General features: G+C 36.7%; 1 protein-coding gene across 1 annotated transcript; it reads left to right on the top strand.

The window, feature by feature from the left end:
• The first annotated feature begins 1,808 nt into the window (after positions 1-1,808).
• LOC124170187 lies at positions 1,809-4,713 on the top strand. Its single transcript, XM_046548881.1, has 6 exons — positions 1,809-2,057; positions 2,172-2,309; positions 2,642-2,692; positions 2,774-2,988; positions 3,075-3,240; positions 3,813-4,713. The coding sequence occupies exons 1-6, from the start codon at positions 2,030-2,032 to the stop codon at positions 3,953-3,955; spliced, it is 741 nt and encodes a 246-aa protein (XP_046404837.1). The 5' UTR covers positions 1,809-2,029; the 3' UTR covers positions 3,956-4,713.
• Positions 4,714-10,207: the final 5,494 nt, after the last annotated feature.

The raw sequence follows: 10,207 nt of genomic DNA on the forward strand, positions 1-10,207 counted from the left end.
TATCTCACACAAGTGACTTTTCTCATTACAATTCCTTGGTACGATTGATATACTTGCATAAACAAATTTCACACACAGCCTTGAACTTGATAACTTCGTCGTGAAACGTAATCTCTACGGAGTTAAGTTTGGGCCAAGGTAACACAACTGAATAACTAAGGTTAAAAAGGCCACTGACAATTTTTACATTACTACCAGACACTTCTCGATAGCGTAATACCACTTTTTACAAACCAGTCAAAATGGAACACTGATAATTACAGCTCTTGGCAGATATTTGTCATCGTAGTCAAACTTTGTGCAGTACAACCACTGGCACTGTGATTAACGGTACCTAGTTGTCACATTAAAAATAACACTATTCTGGAACAAAAGATGTTTGTAGAATCTCCAAGCAGTGAGCAAAAGTTGCATTCACCTTAAAATTCAAGCAGTAATCACGTTGAAAGTAATGCTATTTTGTCCCAGAAAATGTTCTTAGAAATTTCCAAGCAGCAAGCAGAAGTTGTATTCGCCTTACAATACAAGAAGTTGTCACGTGAAAAAAATACTATTTTGCCACAAAAGATGTTCGTAGAAATCTCCAAGGGGCGAGCAACAGCTGTATTCACCTTACAATACAAGCATATGTAGTCCTTACCGACGAATTTTCCTGTACCTATCCAGAAATAGAAGAAGTTTTTGCATATAAAAACATAGTGGACATTTAAAAAAATTCCAAATTGTTCTAATTAAATAAATGAATGAAGATCAACTTACAATAAACTTATCCATCTCCAACGGCCGTGGCTCAGACTGCTACAACGATGTTATTTAGGTATTATAATTTTTTGTTCAACTGCTCCAGTTTTATATTTTATACGCTTATTCCGACATTAATATTATAAATAACACAAAATATGAGGGCTTCCGAGTCTCTATCGTCGGATATTTAGTTTTAAAAATGCCAGCTTGACCCGAAAAAGGTGAACAAACGTCCGCCATTAGGGGTCGGTATCTCACCACCGGGGTAGCTGACCGTGGTATCATATTGACCCCCAAGCCGTGGTGTGACACCGACCGGTGGTCACTCGTAATCGCTCGGAGGCGGTAAACGTGCTTCGGGGCCGTACGACACCGCATGCGGTGAGCCGTTCATAATAGGCCCTTTAATTCCATTAGGCACTAAGGGATGTGTGTTCCCAATGTGACTTTGGAATTTCCAGAGTCCTATTATGTTGCTGTGATGCGTCATAAATAAGTTAATATTGTGTTAGCTACCATGTTCATCATAATTTGTTGATTTCAAATGAAGTGATGTTGCATTTGTTAAACAAATTAGATTTCATTGTTAGGTGTTTTAGTGTATGTATATATAGATGTAGGGTTGGGAGGTTACCTGGTATTGAAATAGTGTATAACTTGAATTCTGGAGAAGAATTACTGCTCAGAAGTTTAATTACATCCCCAAATAAAGTAGGTACAGTGACCAGTGATAGAAATGGATAGTTGGGTTGTGGTAGAGTTCATACCGGCCAATGAGGGTGACATGCCAGATTGCAAGGCAGTGCCTACTACGTGGCTGTTGGAGAGTAAGGGTACCATGATGTATTGCTACCCTAGTGGAATGACTGATAGGCAGATTATCTTCATCATTGCCAGCCATGCACTGTCACACCCATCTTGGAGTAAGTTCAGGGTTAGAAAATTTCCTAAGAGTGTTTGTGGTGAGCAAATTTGGTTATTCTTGGAATCTTGTTATTAGTTGAGAATTTTGGCATAACTCTCAGGGAATTAATTTTAGTAGTGTCAAATTTGTTTATGGTTTTGTCATGATTTCCACTGTCATTCTTATCTAATTATTTTCGCATGAAAGATTATAACCTGTAAAATTCTTCACTTAGATTCATACGCGAAGGCCAGAGAGCTGGAGTTAGTAGCCATTGATACCTCTGATGTGGATGCCGATAAGGTCCTTGGATGAGGTCAAAGAGGGAATAGGGCAAAGTATGAGAGTGATGATGATAGTGATCATTGCCCGAGGAGGAAAATGCCATCTCCTCCAAAGATGGTTAAAGGTGAAGTATTAACTATGGTTCTTTGTTATGCTTATTGACTGCTTTGTGATTTTGCATTTATACGTGATGGTATATAATGCTTTGTATATAATATTCATTCCCATGGTGTAATAGAAACCACACCAAGACAAAAATCTGTGCTCATTTCGCATAATGTAAGGACTTCAGAAGCTGCTGCAATTTTTATGGAGAGTCAAGGGCCCTCTACAAGCTATACTTCAGCCATTAATGCTGATACCAGTACCTCTTTAGGTTGGTAATTCACAAATTTGTTTTCAGAGTTGGATTCAGTGCATAACATGGTTTCATTTTTGTAATTTTGCAAATACTACTAATCAGTATTGGTTGTTTCTATGAAGTTAGTTATGTTAGTCATGTTTTCTCATTCTAATATTCATTTTCTGGCCTCATAGGCGGTGGAGTGTAGTAAATATTTTATCTTCATAGAAGCAAATGTCTAACTGCGTAGTCATAAGTCTACTCAAATATTAAGCCAGTATATTTTATGCTTTCCTTGGACATAATGAGATTTCTATTCTCTTCCTTCTGCTTAGTGTTCCATTAAAACTTATTTTGTATTTCAGATAAATTTTCCAGTGGTGGGGCATGCAACTGTGGCTGCAAGGAAAATAAACGTAAGTACTCAACTGTATTCTTTAAATTATGTGGAAGTTTTAAATTAAATTGCTTTAAGTGCATCTTTTATTTTAAATCAGGTTTGATTGACGTTTTGCTAAAAAGAGTGGAGACAACTAATGTTCTCCTACTCGAGACGACACAATCACTGGTTGCAGCAGTGAACAACCTGAAAGAAAGACCTTCTCATTTTCAAGGGGTTCCAGATGTTGAACTGAATTTCCCGTTGAGGACTGTCGAGGACTATGAAGTAATAGAGAATGATCTGAAAGACGTGGCATTCAGGGAGTTAGTGGTAAGTTGAGGAGATGATTTTCCTATATGACAGCCTGTTTAGCTATTGCTCTCACTTCTATGTCTAACGATCCCTTCACTTTCCAGAAAGGGGTATTGAAGATCCAGGGTGGGGCTTCACTGGTGACTGCCGTCAATGGGATAATGTACTATGCAATGACGGATGCTTTGGGGAAATGTTTTACTTATAAGGGAGTCCCAGCCCGGAATAAATTTAGCTTCAAAGATTCTAGGCTTGATAAATTGATATTTGGTAAGTAATGCATTGGCATTTATATTTAAACCCAATGAATTTTTTTCACCTCATTAGTTTTCAGCAGGTTTATTTTGCTCACACTGCATTGTTTTCTGCTGTTCTCAGTTCATTAAGGAGTTAATGTGAAATCAGTGTAAACTAATAACTTCTGTGGAGCAATCATCCAAATGTCAAGTTGTGGTATTCAATATTTGGATTGGGTCATGGCATTTTCTTTCACCTTTAATTAATAACATTAAAGTTATTAGAGTACTATGTAATGTCATTTTTAACCATAAGATAACTTCATTTACCTTCACTTTCTATTAAAAAGTGACACATCTCATGGAAATATTATATGAATTATATCTCATGATCTTAAATTGTTGTATACTGTTTGGTCTTGTGAAGGTGGTTTTCAAATGCAAGTATATATTTAGTTTTCAAAAGTTCACAATGGTAGAATCCTTGTTTCTTTATGGTTGCACTCTTGTTTATCTTGTTGCCATTGGGTTTTGACTTGTCAGCCTAGTGAGAACAAGATGTTGCGTGTGGGAATTTTATGGCACTGAATTCTTTTTTCATTTCAGAAGTGATACAGGGGAGACCATGTTTGGCCAACCACTCTAGAAAAGAGGTTGGAAAGGCAGTGGCAGAGTGGCTGCGGCAGGCTGGTGCAAGGGACAGGAGGAAGCAAGCGAAGGATGCTCAACCTCGATTAGAATCATTGTAATTTAAAATGTTTGGAATTTGTATGCGATGTTAATGGAACTTGATTAGATTCATTGCCGTTTTAAACGCTGGGCATTGGTGTATACTGTTCATAGTTCTATTAGATTCACTGCACTTTATTAGAACTTGATTAGATTCATTGCTGTTTTAAATTCTTGGAATTTGTGTATACTCTTAATAGAGTTCTATTAGATTCATTGTACTTTAATAGAACTTGATTAGATTCATTGCTGTTTTAAATGCTTGGAATTTGTGTATACTGTTGATAGAGTCCTATTAGATTCATTGTACTTTAATAGAACTTGATTAGATTCATTGCTGTTTTAAATTCTTGGAATTTGTGTATACTCTTAATAGAGTTCTATTAGATTCATTGTACTTTAATAGAACTTGATTAGATTCATTGCTGTTTTAAATGCTTGGAATTTGTGTATGCTGTTGATAGAGTTCTATTAGATTCACAGTACTTTAATAGAACTTGATTAGGTTAGTTACTTGATTGAAGCTTTCGCGGCTCATGATGATTAAAATAAGTCACATACGGGTGTATGCCGCGTGTCGTAATGGAGATAGCCCCGACGTTTCGCGACCGACTGCTGGTCACTTTTTCAAGGGAATAATTTTAGGATTGGGGTTTTGCTGCCTTTTTATATTTTAGGTGGGAGGGGTGGACGGAGCGTGTGGGGAGTTAAGCCCGTATGACACTTCCCAATTTATTGGCCAATCCATTGGATATTGGATTGTGGACCCACTGACACACACCAATTTCCAGCCCAATCTCCGTTTCACAATATTGGGCACAATTTCTTGGCCAATCTAGATTTTAGAACGGGTTCTATTTTCTCGAGGCCAATCTCCAATCAGAACTCAGTCTTGTCGACTTCTAGTGGCCAAATCTAGAAGCTCTTTGCAAAACATTTCACCTCGGAATTTTAATATCATATATAAAATCTTTAGAAGCATAGCAATCCATGGAATAGCTCAAATAATTAATATGTACTTTGAGAGAACATAAATTCACAAACATCAACTGTCTAAAGGGGGTAATTCGGAAATAACATTTCGGATATTTAATGAATAAAAACGTCGTGATTCTCCTCGATTGCGTCTATATTTTGTTTAAATTACAATTATTAAACTATTTTTCATGATTTGAGCGCTAAAGTTTCGGGTGAAAGTCCCAATTGATGACACAATCTCTGTTTATTCGATGAACATATTCCAGCCAAAACGAGCCGCTACGTTATCTAGGCTCACCTATGAGATCACAATATTTTCTATCTCTCATCATTCAAGGAACTCACCCGAATGAAATTTCGAGCAATTCGAAAATATCTTTGCAGCCCCTCGAAATAGTTATTAAATTTACAATTATTATGCCACCTCCCATTCTGTAGCTCATTGGCAATCAATCTGCGTCTTGAGATGCTCTTTTGTCATTTTGTGTTATGTGGCGTTCTCTAGTGGGGTATTAGAACACTATAACGGCCAATATTGGTGTAAATATTGGTACGTGTCATACGATGCCTAAAACCCAATATTTTAACCAATATTGCGCGCCGATATATTGGCCAATAAATTGGCAAGTGTCATACGGGCTTTAAGACTGGAGGGGGAAGATAACGAAATGTTTCGGATGACTGGGTTCCAAGTATTGCTGATTCTTAATCCGGTATCTCTATTGTAGTTGTTCTTGTTTTTCTTTATTTCTATGGCCTCGCGGATGAGTCAGGCTTTAAAATGTTTCACCCTCGCGATGACTTTTGATTTTTCGAAGTCGATCGCATGTCCACTGGCTTCGTGCTCCGCTACGGCTGAATTTGAAGTGTAACCCAGTCAAATGGCCCGCTTGTGTTTTTCTATCCGAGTTTTGACTGTTCGTCCGGTTTCCCTGATGTATTTCTTGTCACACGATCGGCAGGGGATTTCGTATACTCCTTCAATTTGCAGTGGCGTCCTATCCTTGGCATTTCCGAGGTGTCGTACTTGGGCGTGTGGTTTAAAAATGGCTCTTATGTCGAATTTCTGGATGATGTTCCCGATCTTATGAGTCGTTCCTTTCACGTAGGGGAGGAAGGCTTTCTTTTGGTCAATGATGTCTTCTGCGTCTTGGGAATTGTTCCTGTTGTCCTTGTTGATAATCTCTCTAAAATTTCGGGATATAGCTCTGTTGTCGTAACCATTAAGACGTAGTATGGATTTCAGCTTAATAATTTCTGAAGATAGATTCTGTGGGTCTCTCAGACGGATCGAGCATTCAATTAGAGAGGTCATCACAGCGTTTAATTGAGCAGGGTGGTGATGAGAACTGGCATGGAGATACCCCTCCCACCTGAAATATAAAAAGGCAGCAAAAACCCAATCCTAACATTATTCCCTTGAAAAAAGTGATCAGCAGTCGGTCGTGAAACGTCAGGGCTATCTCCATTAGGACATGCGGCATACACTTATTTTAGGTTCAGTTATTTTAAATGCTTACAATTTGTATATACTGTTCATAGAATTCTATTAGATTCACTTCACTTTAATAGAACTTGATTAGATTCAGTTATTATAAATGCTTAGAATTTGTGTACACTGTTCATAGAACTCTATTACAATCACTGTACTTTAATAGAACTTAAGTAGATTCATTGTAATTTGAAATGATTGGAATTTGTATACGATGTTAATAGAACTTGATTAGATTCATTGCTGTTTTAAAAGCTTGGAATTTGTGTATACTGTTAACAGAATTCTATTAGATTCACTTTACTTCATGTTTGGAGTTTGCATAAGATCTTAACAGAACTCAGTTACATTAACTGTAATTTGAAAAACTTGGAATCTGTATGTGATATAAATAGATATTTTTACCTTTATAATAAAATATCATTTATTATGAGTCATGTTTTCTCAATCCAAATAAACAATCTTTTTCCTTCAAGTCAGTTTATTATTGCATTGTGGTTAGTTAATTTTTAAAGATTTTGCTTATTGGGTGCTTGATTATATAATTCTTGTTGGAGTTAAGGGGTGAATAAGTAGAGATATTATTGTGGTGGTCAGAGGGTTTTCCCTTGAGGGCAGCATCCTCAGTATATTTCATTAATTGTAACGCAAAGGTTCCTTGATAAAAGTTCAAATGAAAATCTACTATAATGTGTCCCTGGAAAATCTAGATACTGAAATCTGTATTTAATCCCTGAAAAATCTGTAGCGTGGGGCGAGATATTTCATGTATTCAATCTAGATATAATATGATAAAAAGAAGACATAGCAACACCTATGCAACAGATAAAATCTAGATATTATTGAGATTTCGTGGATTTCAAAATACGAGTTTAATACAGATTTAATCTTTGTGTTTGTAGGGATAGAAATAATTGAGGAATTACAATTCAAAAACTAATATTAACGCAGACAGCATAAACAACCTTTCGTATTTATTAAACATGATAATGAAATGGAATTCCTTAAAATGTATTATTTAATGACAAATTAAACTTCTAAATAACCAAAAACGGCGGTTGTTGGGTGTATACTGACTTACGTTGAAGATATGTGATATTCAGGCTTCTTGAGATACTGCTATTTGGACAAAAACGTAATATATAAATAAGATTTTGAGTAGTGATGGGGTGAAAGTTAACTCCTACATTTTCCTTTGAGCATTTTTAATGTCTCATATTCTTTAAAATAATAAATTTCAATATCAGATTCTCCTCAATCCCTCCCCTCCCTCTCCTATTCGCATTCGCTCTCTGAGTTTGGGTGCTCTTCCGGAGATTAATCAATACATGGATTGAAAATATGAGGACCCCAAGTCTGGACCAGTCACCGGAAAATATCTTCATTCGCGTAACGACGAAATATTTTTCTGGCAGGATGCTCGCGCAATTTTCTTACACATTTAACTCACGATTCCTAGGCATCTTCCGACAGTTACCCAATTGGTAGAAGAGCCGACACGATCACATCTGCACCATGAATCAATACTATGCATTGTGGGAGTCAATGTAGCGTCTTTTATAAGATAGACTTCTGCACCATTCTTTGCCCCCACTTATTTTTAACGAAGTCAGAGGTTTAAAAACTTTACAACAAACGCCCAGAGAACCCTATATTACCGTTATAGTACCAGGATAAAACAAATCTGCAGTGCTTTGAAGGTTGCGAAAGACAACATCACGGATATCAATTATTTTATTCAACCAAGTTTAATTCTTCCCTAAAAAAAGTTTTATCGCTAACAAGCCCGCAATCTTCTCCCATCGAAATAAGCAAATTTCATATTCACAAATAAACAAGCTCAAGTTTTGCCTCCTCATCTCCGATTAATTGAAACAAATCTCTTGAAATTCGTTCGAATTCCTTTTTCTCGGGTCAACGTTTTTCCCTTTTCACTCCGGCAGTTCTCTACGCGAAAAATCAAAACTTTAAAACTCTTGTTGAATAATCGTTGTTGTGTGGTTGTCACGAATTAATGAATCACAAGATTTATAGTTATCCAAACTCTTGAACTTCCTTACGAGATCACTACAAATCACAAAAAATATTACCAATAGAGTATTTGTCAATTGGCGAAGGGCATCGACAGAAAACGTTTAACTGAAGAGTTCCAAACAGTTTCAACCGAAACTTGGAAAGGGTTAAAAAATATGATTAATCTATGGGGACCTGGGTCTTCCCCATTTTAACTTGAAGAGGTATGGTTGGACCGCATAGTAAGAAATGTGATATATTTGAATTTTGTGCGGATTTGCATTCTAGCGGCGGACCTACAATCAAACCTATCCAAGTGAAATTAGAGGGAGGGTAAAAACCACATCTCTTAACACTAAAAAGACCGGAGGTGGTCAATTAACCGTTCGCGATTTTGTTTCGCGCAATTTTTTGTTATTTTCCGACCGATAACGCTGAGATTTTTTGACTTTTGACATTTCGGAACAATTAATCAGAAAACGAAATTTTTTGTGTGGAAAAAAATCATGTCTAGAGAAATGTCATCTTTTACCTAGGATGACCCCGAGCAGTAAATTGAACGTTTTTTTTTTATTTTATACCGTAAATTAGCTCTCTTTGCCGATCCTTGGTGTCAGTTTCATCAAATATCATATCGTGCGCTTCAACACACACGAATCCTACTCAAGTTTGATTATCATGTCTTTACGTATGACTTTACAGTTCCTGTGAACACATAAGCGAAAGCAAAGTATGTGTCGTCGTAAAGAATCACCACTAAGTCCACCAGGCATTCTTTGGGCAGTGATAACCATTCATTCAGCTGAAATTTATTGTTGCGTTCGTGCGTAGCAGCTGCCAACAATGCCAGGTGCCGTCTGACATATAAAAAAACACGGATATTTCCAACCACCTCCCCGTCAACTTGTTCGCTTTCACTCCGTCTTTCTTTCCCATGATCGTTCCTTCTTCTATTTTTTTCCTTCACTATTCCTCCGTTCTGCACGTCCCATTGATATTTTCTACAACGCGCTCATTGAACATGTTTAAATATATTTCTGGGTCAATCGGTTCTCCCTATGCCTCTCTCATTGTCCCTTTGCGCTTGGTCTCTAGAAGATATCTTACTGAGAGGTTTCAGTTTAATCACAATCTCAGAGGATAGATAAAATGGAATACATTCCGAAGCCTTTTTTTCTACCTCCTTGAGATTCAAATACGCGTCTCATTCTACAACTTAGGTCACATCATCTAAGCGGTGCCTCTTTACTGTCTCGTAGTCTACCAAGGCGTTCTTGATTCATTCAAGATTCGAGTTTGTACAGAGTTTTTTTGTCATAGGGCGACGACAGTTTCTTCTGAATCCCACTGGGCGTCTTTAGAAGTGCCGACATTGGCATTTTGCATCTCCTTTGTGCCACTTTTTCTGACCCAGAAAAATTCATCGCCTTTTTTATTTAAATGGGCAAAAGTTAATGTATTTCGATGTTCCAGGAAATTTATTTCATTTAAACACTAATAAATGTATCCTAAATGCATATTTGAATGCCGTGAAAGTAATCACAATATTTGCAAACGTGCTAAGAGAGTTAAGAACATACATACCTTGAGACCAACTGTGTATTGCTTCATTTGATGCTTTCTTTTTTATATCTTCTTAAATATATATATTTTAACCCAGAAAAATTCAGCAAAAAACGTGTTCTGAAATGCTACTTCAGTTTTTAAACATATCACGTATTATTTTTTAACTATACTAGTGATAAACATTTTTATTTTACAGAAATGTTTTTGATGTGATTAATATTTT

Source organism: Ischnura elegans, chromosome 13, assembly GCF_921293095.1.
Source record: "Ischnura elegans chromosome 13, ioIscEleg1.1, whole genome shotgun sequence".
In the NCBI taxonomy this organism is placed as follows: Eukaryota; Metazoa; Arthropoda; class Insecta; order Odonata; family Coenagrionidae; genus Ischnura; species Ischnura elegans.

What these genes read in the sequence shown, in the direction of transcription:
- LOC124170187 (XM_046548881.1), top strand. Translation starts at nt 2,030, where the DNA reads ATGCCATCTCCTCCAAAGATGGTTAAAG. An exon ending in TCCTCCAAAGATGGTTAAAG is followed by an intron (nt 2,058 to 2,171) that starts GTGAAGTATTAA and finishes ATGGTGTAATAG; the next exon opens with AAACCACACCAAGACAAAAA. An exon ending in TGGCATTCAGGGAGTTAGTG is followed by an intron (nt 2,989 to 3,074) that starts GTAAGTTGAGGA and finishes TTCACTTTCCAG; the next exon opens with AAAGGGGTATTGAAGATCCA.